Here is a 15,555-nt window from a genome sequence, read left to right as displayed (position 1 = left end):
TGGTCATTTTTTAATAGTGATTTTTATTTGTTACCCTAGCAAATCATATTGGTAAAAAATAGTAAATCTGATTAACGATCCAAAATGGGTAAGACATTTATACCAAATGCACTACTTTAATTGAACCAATAATTACTTCTAAATTGCTAATTGAAGTGAAAACCAATATTAATAAGACGATAATGTCGAAGAAATTTGAACTTAAAATTTCTAATATGGACTAATTAATATCACTAATTGATCCAAAAATATAACCTCATATAAACGTAAATTTAATTATATCAATATTTGTATCGATAGGGTGGAGAAAGTAAATATAAGTAATAGGTTATATTTGATTTTTGTTATGTAATTCTTCGTTCAATCACCTCCGAAATAGTTAATAGTTTCTCCAAATTTGAATTATAAAGTAAAAGTTGATGTAAAACATGAATATCTCTTGCTATTTTCTTTCTTTTTACTTCACTTACTAACCTTGGGTAATTGAAAAACGTCATAAAAAGTTGGATCGTATAAAGAGTTTCTAAAAATTAAAACCAAGAAATGGTGGGTAGTAGGTAGCCCATCTTATTTTGTTGGCTAATTAGACAAGTAGCTCAAATACTATATGCTGATTAATTAGGCTTTATGGAGTTTCAATCTCCATTCATATAATAAAAAATTTAATTCAAAATTTAAAAACTGAAATCATTATTATGGCACACAAGAATAAAAAATAGAAACATATAGAGAAGTTCAACACACTTATGCCCTCATTTGATGTTGTATAAAGCATGAATCTACATTTTTTTTCTTATTTTATTCCTACAACAAAAAAGAATATTTGGAAGTCATTCTCATATTTTTCATTGTCACTTGTTTGCTCATGCCTCAACAATTTAGAGTGAAAAAGGTGATGTTTGAGCAACATATATACACGATACAAGAATAGACAGAATAACATTAATCAAATTCTTACTTTCAAAAGTTAAAAAAGATAGAATATCTTTTAAAAATTCACATCAAATGACGTAATTTACTTAGAATATTAAATAAAATAGAATTCGATATTTCAATTGGATTAAAAATAATAATATCTCCAACTATGTAATTTGGTGCATATATATTATTTTCCTGAAAGGAATGCAACATTACGCATGGGATAAAAATAGAAAGTTTTTACTCACAACCAGCTCTTCTTTAACAATTCGTGCATATTTTATAAGTTATTTCTATAGACATTTTTCAAACAATATATTGTAATATCTATGAGAAAAATGGGCCAAAAAGTTTTCTGATTTAGATAAAATTTTTCAATTATTTTAAATAGTAATCTTCACCAATCTCAAACTATAATTGATGGGTTATTGGATAAATTATATTGGATCAATGATATGCAGCATCCCAACAAGAATTGCAGCATGCAATCACTAGAACAAATATAGGCTTTAATGTCGCTTGGGAAAAATGAAAAAAGAACAAATATAGGCTTTAATGTCCCAACAAGAATTGCCAAAAGATTAACAAAGATTTTATAAATTTTAAATAATGCTTTCTAACCAAGTAATTATATGTTTTGAATTTTTAACTTTACTATATATAGTATGGATAATCATGTTTAGTACATTTTTTATGTATTTCATCAAGCTATTAATTGCATATTACTGTATATGGATAAAAAATAGAACTAAAAATGGGAGTAAGAAAAACAAATTAATATAGCATGAAAAATTAAATAGTTTTCTATACATATAATATAAAGATGATAAAGTTGAAGGGGGCTCGAGCTCCCCTCAACCTATCCTAAATCCGTTATTGATGAATATAAGACATATAATTTTAGATTATCGTGGAGTCAACTTGAGAACGATCGTTCGACTCTTCCGACTCTTTTTGTGATAGAGAATCTGGAGACGATGGTCGATCTTGGTTAGTTGGAGTAACCACAAGCTCTTTGCTTTTTCCCCATAAAACACTGTAAAGACTTGTGACTAGCAAAATTGCACCGATTATACTGTAAAATCCATGAACACACAACATATGTTACAATCAAATATTTTTAAAAACAGTAGAGTGAAGAATATATGAAAATACCTTCCCAAGTAGATTCCTTCGGCCAAAAATAACTGAGAACCAATGATGGTTGCAACTAAATTCAATGGCATCATCATGGCTTGGAAGACTGGACCCTTTTCTTTGATTACCCAACATTGTGCATTATTTGTGATTCCAATCACCAAAATGCCCTGCATCACGTCACCACATCATTACTATAAGCCTTGGTACAAAATTCCATTTAGAAAAAGCAACTGGTTTATACGTTTATTTTTATTTTTCTTTTATTTTGAAGGGACCAAGATGTTTACTTAAAAAACCAAAATCAACTAAGTTATTAATTTATTTAAATCATGCACTCTCGAATTTAGTTTATTTTAGTTTTTATATTTTGTAAAGTATTCAATCTGATATTTCTATCTTTAAAATCTAATCATTTCGGTTTTTTAATTTATTAAAAGATTATTGACAATATTTACAAAATATAACAAATTTTCATTTTATATCGATAAGAGACAATTATAAACAGTGTATTAGTACGTTGGTAGAAACTAATAAAATTCTATGAGTATCTATCGAAAATTTAAATTTTTTATAATATTTTGTAAATATTTTAATTTATTTTACCTATTTATAAATGTTATTGTAACGCCCCGAAGATCGAGGTAAAATTTTTGTATTTTATGTGAATTTTTCGGGAATTTAGGATTTTTTTAAGCGATAAAATAATAATATAATATTTATTTATATTATTATCATTAGGTAATTTATCATTTTATTTTAATATTAATAATTTTATTTATTATTTCTTATTTATTTAAAATACAAATATTATTATTTAATAATTAATTATTTAATAGTAATATTTTAATATAAACTTTAATTAATTTCATTTAATATATTATTATTATATTAATATTTTATTATTAATAATTATTATTATTATTTAATTTATATATATATATTTTAAAAAAAAAAAAGAGAAAGAAGAAACCCTAAGCGCGCCGCACACCCGCCCCCCCCTCTTCCTTCCTCACCCGACCGTCTCCCGACAGCATCTCCGCCTTCTTCCAACGACACGGTCGCCCCATTTCGTTTCTCCTTCTTTTCCGACGGCACTAGCACGACCGTCTCCATCTCCGTTGGTATCCATCTCTCAACGGCATAGAACAGCCATCGCGACCGCCCCCTTTCCGATCCACCTCCCTGTCTCACGCAACCACAGATCTGTCGGCCGTCTCTGTCTCTACCGTAAGTTACATTCCTTCTTTTGTATGCCGTCCGGTGCAGCCCAAAAGATTCAGGCTAAATCGCAGATAGTCGCCGCCGTCGCCGTGTGAGTTTTCATCTGTCGTCGCGAGCAGCCAAGACTAGCCGTTCGCGTGTGCGCCGGGTACTTCGAGCAAGCCGTGAGCTGCAAGCCGAGTCAAACCGTGAGCCAAAAACTGAGCCGAGCCGCGAGTTGAACCGAGCCGCGAGCTAAGCCGAGCCGAGTCGCGAGCCGAGTGAGCCGAACCGCGAGCCGAGCCGCGAGCCGAGTGAGCCGAGCCGCGAGCCGAGTGAGCCGAGCCGCGAGCCGAGTCGAGCCGAGGCCAAGCCGAGCCGAGCCGAGGTGGAGCCGAGCCGAGCCGAGCCGAGCCGAACGCCTTCAAGCCGAGCCGAGCTCCTTGTTTCACCAAGCCACCTAAGGCTTCCTTCCTCCGCTCCGGGTCACGGTGAGTCTTCGGTAAGGATTGTTTTCGATGAATTCCTTAATGTTGCTACATCCGATTAGAGTTTGAATATTGGAATAAGATATGGCCCTACTTTTCCCCCTTGAAGGTAGTACAGAGTTGACGCTTGAGTTCTCGGGTCTCGCAGTAGGCTTGTTTGGAGATAGCTTTCCTTTCCTTGGGTAAGTCAACGGGAGTCGTTTCGGACCTTTTAAAACGACTTCTACTAGAGTCATCAACTAAAACCCTTGTGTTTTCGTTTAGGTTGATCTGTTGAGCGTGGATTCGATCGAGGGGCATAACCAAGTTTCAGGTAAGGGTTTTCCTACTACTGGACCTCGGGTCGAGGCCGGAAACGTAGTAATCCACAGGGGATTATACGTTAGTGACTATACTGAATAAGTGTATCTGTGTTGACTGTTAAGTACTGTTATTATGTTTCTGTCTGATGTAACTGAACTTCAACCGCTAATTGTAGATTGAAATTTTAGATTGATGGACGATGAACATGGGATTAGACGGGGAAGGACAGTGAGTTCAGTTGGTTATTTAGCTGTTTGAGACTTGGGCTCTTCCATAATGGTATACGAATAGTTGACGCGTATAGCAACTGAGGGTGTAACGGTTTAAGCTTATACTACCTGGCCAGTAAAGCCCTTAGGGGAAATGTAAATGATTGATGATTGTGGTATGACTGTGGTAGACGATTGAGTATAGACCGAGGGGTAACGGTTAGCTTCATCTATGGGGTAGTGTGCCTTACTTATATGTGCATCCTCCGGGAGCACTAGACTGATATGTGCATCCTTCGGGAGCACTAGACTGATATGTGCGTCCTTCGGGAGCACTAGACTGATGTGTGCATCCTCCGGGAGCACTAGACTGATATGTGCATCCTTCGGGAGCACTAGACTGATATGTGCGTTCTTCGGGAGCACTAGACTTATGTGTGCATCCTTCGGGAGCACTAGACTGAGATGTGCGTCCTTCGGGAGCACTAGACTGATATGTGCGTCCTACGGGACCACTAGACTGTTATGTAGGGTACCCCCGAATAGGAAGTTAACTGTTGTCCCCTAACGGGCCCAGTAGTGGGTCCCTTACTGGGTATGTTTATACTCACCCTTTTCTCTTTTTAAACTTTTCAGGTAAGGGCACAGCGAGGGGCAGACCGACGAGAGGCAGGAAGGACGCGTGAAGGCCATATGGACGCGTCTGTTTTCTTATCGCTTCCGCTATGTATTTTGTCAGAATATTTGACTTGTGCTTTTGAACTGATGACTTGAGTTTTTATTTGAGACTTTTTATGATTGATTTAAAATAGGGCCCGAAACCGTCTTTTTGTAAGATTTCTAATGCTTTTAATGAATCGTAACTGGTCCGTTTTAAATTTTATGTTGAATGGTCGAGTTTTGGTATTTGGTAGTGACCTCAGCTTAGTCCGGAAAGTTGGGTCGTTACAGTTGGTATCAGAGTCTAAGTTTTAGGTTCTGTAGACTGACTTATAATGTGAGTCTGTGTTTTGTGTCCTTATGGCTGAAACGATCCTTGCCGCTCGTCAGGTACGCTCCCATGAAAGTATATGATTAACTCTAGATGCATTACCTTACCTAAGTTAAACTGCAAAGTTAATTACCATTTATGACTAAAGGGATCGTTGGTGGTTGTTAGGGAAATGCCGCCAAGGAGAGGTACACGTAGGGGTGGCCGAGGAGGCCGAGGAAGGGGAGCAGGACGCGTTCAACCTGGGGTGCAGCCTGTAGCCCAAGCCCCTGACCCGGCTGCGCCAGTTACTCATGCGCACCTAGCCGCCATGGAGCAGAGGTTTAGAGATTTGATTATGCAAATGCAGGAGCAGCAGAAGCCTGCCTCGCCAACTCCGGCGCCAGCTCCAGCACCAGCTCCTGCTCCGACTCCGGCCCCAGTACCAGTTGCGCCCCAGTTTGTGCCGGATCAGTTGTCAGCAGAGGCTAAGCACCTGAGGGATTTCAGGAAGTATAATCCCACGACGTTCGATGGGTCTTTGGAGGACCCCACCAGGGCTCAGATGTGGTTATCGTCCTTGGAGACCATATTCCGTTACATGAAATGCCCTGAGGATCAGAAGGTTCAGTGTGCTGTTTTTATGTTGACTGACAGAGGTGCTGCATGGTGGGAGACTACAGAGAGAATGCTAGGTGGTGATGTGAGTCAGATCACGTGGCAGCAGTTTAAGGAGAGTTTCTATGCGAAATTCTTCTCTGCTAGTCTGAGAGACGCCAAGCGGTAGGAGTTCCTGAACTTAGAGCAGGGTGACATGACAGTGGAGCAGTACGATGCGGAGTTTGACATGTTGTCCCGCTTCGCTCCCGAGATGATAGCGACCGAGGCGGCCAGAGCTGATAAATTTGTTAGAGGCCTCCGACTGGACATTCAGGGTTTGGTCCGAGCTTTCCGACCCGCAACCCATGCCGATGCACTGCGCCTGGCAGTGGATCTCAGTTTACAGGAGAGGGCTAACTCGTCTAAGACCGCTGGTAGAGGTTTGACATCGGGACAGAAGAGGAAGGCTGAGCAGCAGCCTGTTCCGGTGCCACAGCGGAATTTCAGATCAGGTGGTGAGTTTCGCCGCTTCCAGCAGAAACCTTTTGAGGCAGGGGAGGCTGCCAGAGGGAAGCCGTTGTGTACCACTTGTGGGAAGCACCATCTGGGCCGTTGCTTATTCGGGACCAGGACTTGCTTTAAGTGCAAGCAAGAGGGTCATACAGCTGATAGATGCCCGTTGAGACTCACGGGGAACGCACAGAATCAGGGAGCAGGTGCTCCACACCGGCGTAGAGTCTTTGCTACCAACAAGACTGAGGCTGAGCAGGCAGGCACGGTAGTGACAGGTACGCTCCCAGTGTTGGGGCATTACGCCTTAGTTTTGTTTGATTCGGGTTCGTCGCATTCTTTTATCTCGTCCACATTTGTGTTGCATGCCCGCCTAGAGGTAGAGCCCTTACAACATGCTCTATCAGTATCTACTCCGTCCGGGGAATGTATGTTGTCGAAGGAAAAGGTGAAAACATGCCAGATTGAGATAGCAGGCCATGTGATTGAGGTAACACTGTTAGTTCTGGATATGCTCGACTTTGATGTAATTCTGGGTATGGATTGGTTAGCCGCTAACCACGCCAGCATAGATTGCTCCCGTAAGGAGGTAACGTTTAACTCTCCCTCGAGGGCCAGTTTTAAATTTAAAGGAGAAGGGTCAAGGTCGTTGCCTCAGGTAATCTCAGCCATCAGGGCCAGTAAACTGCTCAGTCAGGGTACTTGGGGTATCTTAGCGAGCGTGGTGGATACTAGAGAGGCCGATGTATCCCTGTCATCAGAACCAGTAGTGAGGGACTATCCGGATGTCTTTCCTGAGGAACTTCCAGGGTTACCTCCGCACAGGGAGGTTGAGTTTGCCATAGAGTTGGAGCCGGGCACGGTTCCTATATCCAGGGCCCCTTACAGAATGGCCCCCGCAGAGTTGAAAGAACTGAAGGTGCAGTTGCAAGAATTGCTTGATAAGGGATTCATTCGACCGAGCGTGTCACCTTGGGGTGCGCTAGTTTTATTTGTTAAGAAGAAGGATGGATCGATGCGTCTATGCATTGACTATAGGGAGCTGAACAAGGTAACCGTAAAGAACAGATATCCCTTGCCCAGGATTGACGATCTATTCGACCAGTTACAGGGAGCCACAGTGTTCTCTAAGATTGATCTTCGGTCGGGATACCATCAGCTGAGGATTAAGGATGAGGATGTACCGAAGACAACATTTCGTTTCAGATACGGACACTACGAGTTTATTGTGATGTCTTTTGGTTTGACGAATGCTCCAGCAGTGTTTATGGACTTGATGAACAGAGTGTTTAGGGAGTTCCTAGATACTTTTGTGATCGTGTTTATCGACGACATCTTGATATACTCCAAGACGGAGGCCGAACACGAGAAGCACTTACGTATGGTTTTGCAAACACTTCGGGATAATAAGTTGTATGCAAAGTTCTCGAAATGTGAGTTTTGGCTGAAGCAGGTGTCCTTTCTGGGTCACGTGGTTTCTAAGGCTGGGGTCTCTGTGGATCCAGCTAAGATAGAGGCAGTCACCGGTTGGACCCGACCTTCCACTGTCAGTGAGGTTCGTAGCTTTCTGGGTTTAGCAGGTTATTATCGACGGTTTGTGGAGAACTTTTCTCGTATAGCTACTCCTCTCACTCAGTTGACCAGGAAGGGAGCTCCTTTTGTTTGGAGCAAGGCATGTGAGGACAGTTTCCAGAACCTTAAACAGAAGCTAGTTACCACACCGGTTCTTACTGTACCTGATGGTTCTGGCAGTTTTGTGATTTATAGTGATGCTTCCAAGAAGGGTTTGGGTTGTGTTTTGATGCAGCAGGGTAAGGTGGTTGCTTATGCGTCTCGTCAGTTGAAGAGTCATGAGCAGAACTACCCTACACATGATCTAGAATTGGCAGCAGTGGTTTTTGCTTTGAAAATATGGAGGCATTACTTATATGGTGAAAAGATACAGATATTCACGGATCATAAGAGCTTGAAATACTTCTTTACTCAGAAAGAATTGAATATGAGACAGCGAAGGTGGCTTGAGTTAGTGAAGGATTACGATTGTGAGATACTGTATCATCCAGGCAAGGCGAATGTGGTAGCTGATGCTCTTAGTAGAAAGGTATCACATTCGGCAGCACTTATTACCCGACAGGCCCCATTGCATCGGGATCTTGAGCGGGCTGAGATTGCAGTGTCAGTGGGTGCAGTTACTATGCAGTTAGCCCAGTTGACAGTACAGCCGACTTTGAGGCAGAGGATCATTGATGCTCAGAGTAACGATCCTTATCTGGTTGAGAAACGTGGCCTAGCAGAAACAGGGCAAGCGGTTGAGTTCTCATTATCCTCTGATGGTGGACTTTTGTTCGAGAGACGCCTCTGTGTGCCGTTGGATAGTGCGGTTAAGACAGAATTATTATCTGAGGCTCACAGTTCCCCATTTTCCATGCACCCAGGTAGTACGAAGATGTATCAGGACCTGAAGCGGGTTTATTGGTGGCGTAACATGAAGAGGGAAGTAGCAGAATTTGTTAGTAGATGCTTGGTGTGTCAGCAGGTTAAGGCACCAAGGCAGAAACCAGCGGGTTTATTACAACCCTTGAGTATACCGGAATGGAAGTGGGAAAACGTGTCCATGGATTTCATTAAAGGACTGCCGAGAACTCTGAGGGGTTTTACAGTGATTTGGGTTGTGATGGATAGGCTTACCAAGTCAGCACACTTTGTTCCGGGTAAATCCACCTATACTGCTAGTAAGTGGGCACAGTTGTACATGTCCGAGATAGTGAGGTTGCATGGGGTGCCAGTGTCGATTGTTTCTGATAGAGATGCCCGTTTCACTTCCAAATTCTGGAAGGGTTTGCAGACCGCTATGGGCACGAGGTTGGACTTTAGTACGGCTTTCCATCCACAGACTGACGGTCAGACTGAGCGTCTGAACCAGGTTTTAGAGGATATGTTGCGAGCGTGTGCATTGGAATTTCCAGGTAGCTGGGACTCCCACTTACATTTGATGGAATTTGCCTATAATAACAGTTATCAGGCTACCATCGGCATGGCACCATTTGAGGCCTTGTATGACAAATGTTGTAGATCCCCGGTTTGCTGGGGTGAAGTGGGTGAGCAAAGATTGATGGGTCCTGAGTTAGTTTAGTCTACTAACGAAGCGATACAGAAGATTAGATCACGCATGCATACCGCTCAGAGTAGGCAGAAGAGTTACGCAGATGTGAGGCGGAAGGATCTCGAATTTGAGGTAGGGGACAAGGTGTTCCTAAAGGTAGCACCTATGAGAGGTGTCTTACGATTTGAAAGGAGGGGAAAGCTGAGTCCCCGTTTTGTTGGGCCATTTGAGATTCTGGAGCGGATTGGCCCTGTAGCTTATCGCTTGGCGTTGCCACCATCACTCTCGACAGTTCATGATGTGTTCCATGTCTCCATGTTGAGGAAGTACGTGCCAGATCCATCCCATGTAGTGGATTACGAGCCACTGGAAATTGATGAAAACTTGAGCTATACCGAACAACCCGTTGAGGTGCTGGCTAGAGAGGTGAAAACGTTGAGGAATAAAGAAATTCCTTTGGTTAAAGTCTTATGGCGGAATCACCGGGTGGAAGAGGCTACATGGGAGCGAGAAGATGACATGAGATCCCGTTATCCCGAGCTGTTCGAGAAATAAAACTTTCGAGGACGAAAGTTCCCTAAGGAGGGAAGAATGTAACGCCCCGAAGATCGAGGTAAAATTTTTGTATTTTATGTGAATTTTTCGGGAATTTAGGATTTTTTTAAGCGATAAAATAATAATATAATATTTATTTATATTATTATCATTAGGTAATTTATCATTTTATTTTAATATTAATAATTTTATTTATTATTTCTTATTTATTTAAAATACAAATATTATTATTTAATAATTAATTATTTAATAGTAATATTTTAATATAAACTTTAATTAATTTCATTTAATATATTATTATTATATTAATATTTTATTATTAATAATTATTATTATTATTTAATTTATATATATATATTTTAAAAAAAAAAAGAGAAAGAAGAAACCCTAAGCGCGCCGCACACCCGCCCCCCCCTCTTCCTTCCTCACCCGACCGTCTCCCGACAGCATCTCCGCCTTCTTCCAACGACACGGTCGCCCCATTTCGTTTCTCTTTCTTTTCCGACGGCACTAGCACGACCGTCTCCATCTCCGTTGGTATCCATCTCTCAACGGCATAGAACAGCCATCGCGACCGCCCCCTTTCCGATCCACCTCCCTGTCTCACGCAACCACAGATCTGTCGGCCGTCTCTGTCTCTACCGTAAGTTACATTCCTTCTTTTGTATGCCGTCCGGTGCAGCCCAAAAGATTCAGGCTAAATCGCAGATAGTCGCCGCCGTCGCCGTGTGAGTTTTCATCTGTCGTCGCGAGCAGCCAAGACTAGCCGTTCGCGTGTGCGCCGGGTACTTCGAGCAAGCCGTGAGCCGCAAGCCGAGTCAAACCGCGAGCCAAAAACTGAGCCGAGCCGCGAGTTGAACCGAGCCGCGAGCTAAGCCGAGCCGAGCCGCGAGCCGAGTGAGCCGAACCGCGAGCCGAGCCGCGAGCCGAGTGAGCCGAGCCGCGAGCCGAATGAGCCGAGCCGCGAGCCGAGTGAGCCGAGCCGCGAGCCGAGTGAGCCGAGCCGCGAGCCGAGTGAGCCGAGCCGCGAGCCGAGTTGAGCCGAGCCCCAAGCCGAGTCAAGCCGAGCCGAGCCGAGGCCAAGCCGAGTCGAGCCGAGGCCAAGCCGAGCCGAGCCGAGGTGGAGCCGAGCCGAGCCGAGCCGAGCCGAACGCCTTCAAGCCGAGCCGAGCTCCTTGTTTCACCAAGCCACCTAAGGCTTCCTTCCTCCGCTCCGGGTCACGGTGAGTCTTCGGTAAGGATTGTTTTCGATGAATTCCTTAATGTTGCTACATCCGATTAGAGTTTGAATATTGGAATAAGATATGGCCCTACTTTTCCCCCTTGAAGGTAGTACAGAGTTGACGCTTGAGTTCTCGGGTCTCGCAGTAGGCTTGTTTGGAGATAGCTTTCCTTTCCTTGGGTAAGTCAACGGGAGTCGTTTCGGACCTTTTAAAACGACTTCTACTAGAGTCATCAACTAAAACCCTTGTGTTTTCGTTTAGGTTGATCTGTTGAGCGTGGATTCGATCGAGGGGCATAACCAAGTTTCAGGTAAGGGTTTTCCTACTACTGGACCTCGGGTCGAGGCCGGAAACGTAGTAATCCACAGGGGATTATACGTTAGTGACTATACTGAATAAGTGTATCTGTGTTGACTGTTAAGTACTGTTATTATGTTTCTGTCTGATGTAACTGAACTTCAACCGCTAATTGTAGATTGAAATTTTAGATTGATGGACGATGAACATGGGATTAGACGGGGAAGGACAGTGAGTTCAGTTGGTTATTTAGCTGTTTGAGACTTGGGCTCTTCCATAATGGTATACGAATAGTTGACGCGTATAGCAACTGAGGGTGTAACGGTTTAAGCTTATACTACCTGGCCAGTAAAGCCCTTAGGGGAAATGTAAATGATTGATGATTTACTTATATGTGCATCCTCCGGGAGCACTAGACTGATATGTGCGTCCTTCGGGAGCACTAGACTGATGTGTGCATCCTCCGGGAGCACTAGACTGATATGTGCATCCTTCGGGAGCACTAGACTGATATGTGCGTTCTTCGGGAGCACTAGACTTATGTGTGCATCCTTCGGGAGCACTAGACTGAGATGTGCATCCTTCGGGAGCACTAGACTGATATGTGCGTCCTACGGGACCACTAGACTGTTATGTAGGGTACCCCCGAATAGGAAGTTAACTGTTGTCCCCTAACGGGCCCAGTAGTGGGTCCCTTACTGGGTATGTTTATACTCACCCTTTTCTCTTTTTAAACTTTTCAGGTAAGGGCACAGCGAGGGGCAGACCGACGAGAGGCAGGAAGGACGCGTGAAGGCCATATGGACGCGTCTGTTTTCTTATCGCTTCCGCTATGTATTTTGTCAGAATATTTGACTTGTGCTTTTGAACTGATGACTTGAGTTTTTATTTGAGACTTTTTATGATTGATTTAAAATAGGGCCCGAAACCGTCTTTTTGTAAGATTTCTAATGCTTTTAATGAATCGTAACTGGTCCGTTTTAAATTTTATGTTGAATGGTCGAGTTTTGGTATTTGGTAGTGACCTCAGCTTAGTCCGGAAAGTTGGGTCGTTACAGTTATTAATTTTGTTTTCATTTTCACTTTTTCAGCGAAGAAAATGGTTTTTTAACCAAATTACCGAAATAATCTAAATATTTCAAAAGTACAAAAAGCAAAGTAATATTTAAACTTAAAATTTGCAAATTAAAAGTTTCATCAGCTCCAACTCTAAACAAATCATATGAACCATTTCATTTATTATTTTAAAATTCCTTATACAATTGTACATTATAAATTTTGACAAAATATTTACATTTTATCGGAAAAATAAGTGTAATAAATTTTTTCTTTTAATTGTTTCTTCTGTAGAATGTAAATAGTTTATTTTTTTTAAAAAAAATCAAATTTAAATATATTTTAATTTAGATAAAGTGTTTTAAATGACAAAATTGTTAAAAATATTTATAAATATACAAAATTATCAATGATACACGTCTATTGTCTTCTATCATAATAAAATTTTGCTATATTTGTAAACATTTTATGATTCATTTTACTATATTAAAAACGAGCTTTATTTTAATTAATTAAATCTTTTAACAAACAATTAAAATTAAAAAATATATATATCATCTCTTGTTGAAACTTATTTAAGATTTGTGGAGGGAGAAAGATACTTACACAATAGAGAACAGCATAGAGTCTAACATTCCAACCCAATTTCCATTCCGAAGGATCTCTTTCCACAATAATAGCCACAACAAAGCACTGAACCACACTCATCACTGTTTGGACGCACATGAGTTCAACTGGGTGAGGGTAACCCATCAAGAACTTAGCTTGAAGCACGAACCAAATCCCCCACCCCACTGTAGCCACTAGCAGGAAGAAGCACCCTAACAACCATGACTTTTGAGATGTTGTGGTAATGTCGGTTTCAGATTCGTCAATGTGAAAAAGTGGATGTGATATTATTGGCTTTAGATATGGTCCTTTGTAGAATGCAAGTATTGTGGCCCCTCCCACACATATCATCATTCCTGCCACTTTTGCTATCCCTGCTGCTTTCTGTAAGTTCACTTTTTCCATTCTGTATATATATTTTATCGAGCATAGTTCAATTAGTTTAGGTTCATTTTCTCCATTCTATTGAATCTTTTTAATTAACTTGAGATTTCAAGATTTTTGAAAAAATAATATACAAGATTGATTCTAAATAGTGTAATAGTCATCCAAGGAGGATTATCAAAGCCATGATTAAGTGTAACTATTAGTAATTCAATTTCTTTAAAAAAAAAAACTATATATATCTTTCGTTTAACAATTTTTTATTAAACGATCAAGTGAAACATACAAAAATACTGCAGTCCAGCTAATACTATATAAGTTATATATATTGTCAAAGTTATGTGTCATATCATTATAACTGTATTGTTCCATGAGAAAGGGGATGTTAACCTTGGAACTGTTTGAATGGGAAATGAGGAAAATAAATACTTTGCTTTCTGTTTTTTTTTTTTCAATTCTTATTTATAAACTATATAATAAAAATTAATGATTTACATTTTTAAAAACTAGTAATCTTTTTGTTTCGAATTAACAAAAAAAAAAAAAGTTATACTATCTGAATTTGCATTTTTTGAGAAAATGATTGTCTATTTTTCAAAAACTGTTTTTTAAGTTTAGCTATTTATCTAGTAGACAATAATTTTTCATAATAATAAACTAATATTTCAAATTCACAAAAACAAAATCACCTAAATAAGACGGCGAAGATGAAGGTTGAGACAGGAAGGCAGTTGAAGGCTACACTTCCAAGAGTTGCTGACGTGTGATCAACGGCCACTCCATAAGCATTCATTGTAAGTGTTATCCTAAAACCCCAATTCATTAAATTATGATCATTTTCATCCTACAATATTATATATTTGAAACTATAATAATTTTCACTTGATAACATAAGCAATTAGTAAATTAAACCATACCATTTTTTAATAGGTTAATACGTTATTATAATTATTAAACATTAATTAAATACACACCCTATCAATGAAATGAAGAAAACATGGCAGAGCTGTTTTAGAGACAATGGCCTCTTCTCTTTCCTGAAACATAGCATAAAAATATAACAAATGAGCTTGGTTTATATTAAGTTATGCTCGTATATTGACAGCTTGAACAACAACAAAAAAACATTTTGAAAGAAATGAGACGTACGTACCCCTTTAAAAGTAAAGTTAGTGGTACTAAGATGAGACTGCCAGCAACTTGACGATAGAAGAGGAAGATATACGTATTCATACCGGTAGCGAAGGCAGCCTTCGACAATAAACTCATTCCGGCTTCAATAATTTGAATGAAAATGGCAACAACGTAAGGCTTCTTGGCAACCATTTTTACAAATGTGAAGAATGATAATTTAGTGCACAATTTGGGGTCTTTGGCTGTCCTTTATATAAGGGCAAGAGGCTCCTATAGAGAATATAAGGGAAGCTGAATGAAAAAGAAAAATAATGATAATGATAAACACATACAAAAACACAAAAGTACGATATTCTTTGCCAAAATATTGCAACACATAAATCTCCATACTTTGTAATTATCATCCATTACTCTTCATTGGAATACTTTTCTCCGTCCCCTCTTCAACTCCTTGTGCTTCATCCATGACCCTAGTTAAATAATAAAAAATGAAGAAGAAGAGAATAAATCTTGGAAAAGGATAGAAGAATTTACTTAACAAGATATTAGTGACAAACTTTCTTTCTTATTAAAAAAAAAATAAAAAAGCTCTTTTATATAGGAAAAAACTCCCTCTATTTTATACCACCCACTTGATCTAAATTTTGGGATAGTTTATGATAACCATAGATTCTCGAAAGATGTAGGAGATGTGAAGAATCCAATAACTCCAAATGTCCTAAAAAGACGTAAGAGATCTAAAGGCTACACATATATGATTGATTTTAGAGAGTGTAAGATCTAATGGTCTAAATTTGTTACTAAAAGTATTTGAATAATAAAGATATTTATCGATGATTATCGACGCAAATTCCTA

The 15,555-nt window shown here is 40.1% G+C and overlaps 1 protein-coding gene across 1 annotated transcript; it reads right to left on the bottom strand.

The window, feature by feature from the left end:
* Positions 1 to 1,673: 1,673 nt before the first annotated feature.
* Positions 1,674 to 15,179, bottom strand: LOC103485294 (WAT1-related protein At5g64700-like). The gene is made up of 7 exons (XM_051089019.1): positions 15,090 to 15,179; positions 14,719 to 14,969; positions 14,540 to 14,602; positions 14,255 to 14,371; positions 13,179 to 13,587; positions 2,074 to 2,225; positions 1,674 to 1,993 (listed from the first exon to the last, which is right to left on the bottom strand). Exons 2-7 carry the CDS (start codon positions 14,889 to 14,891, stop codon positions 1,819 to 1,821), a joined length of 1,089 nt encoding a protein of 362 aa, XP_050944976.1. The 5' UTR covers positions 14,892 to 14,969; positions 15,090 to 15,179; the 3' UTR covers positions 1,674 to 1,818.
* Positions 15,180 to 15,555: the final 376 nt, after the last annotated feature.

The sequence above is a fragment of the Cucumis melo genome, chromosome 8 (assembly GCF_025177605.1).
Source record: "Cucumis melo cultivar AY chromosome 8, USDA_Cmelo_AY_1.0, whole genome shotgun sequence".
NCBI classification, from domain to species: Eukaryota; Viridiplantae; Streptophyta; class Magnoliopsida; order Cucurbitales; family Cucurbitaceae; genus Cucumis; species Cucumis melo.
The sequence above is the reverse complement of the archived record's forward strand: the minus strand, read 5'-3'. Positions and strand labels throughout refer to the sequence as shown.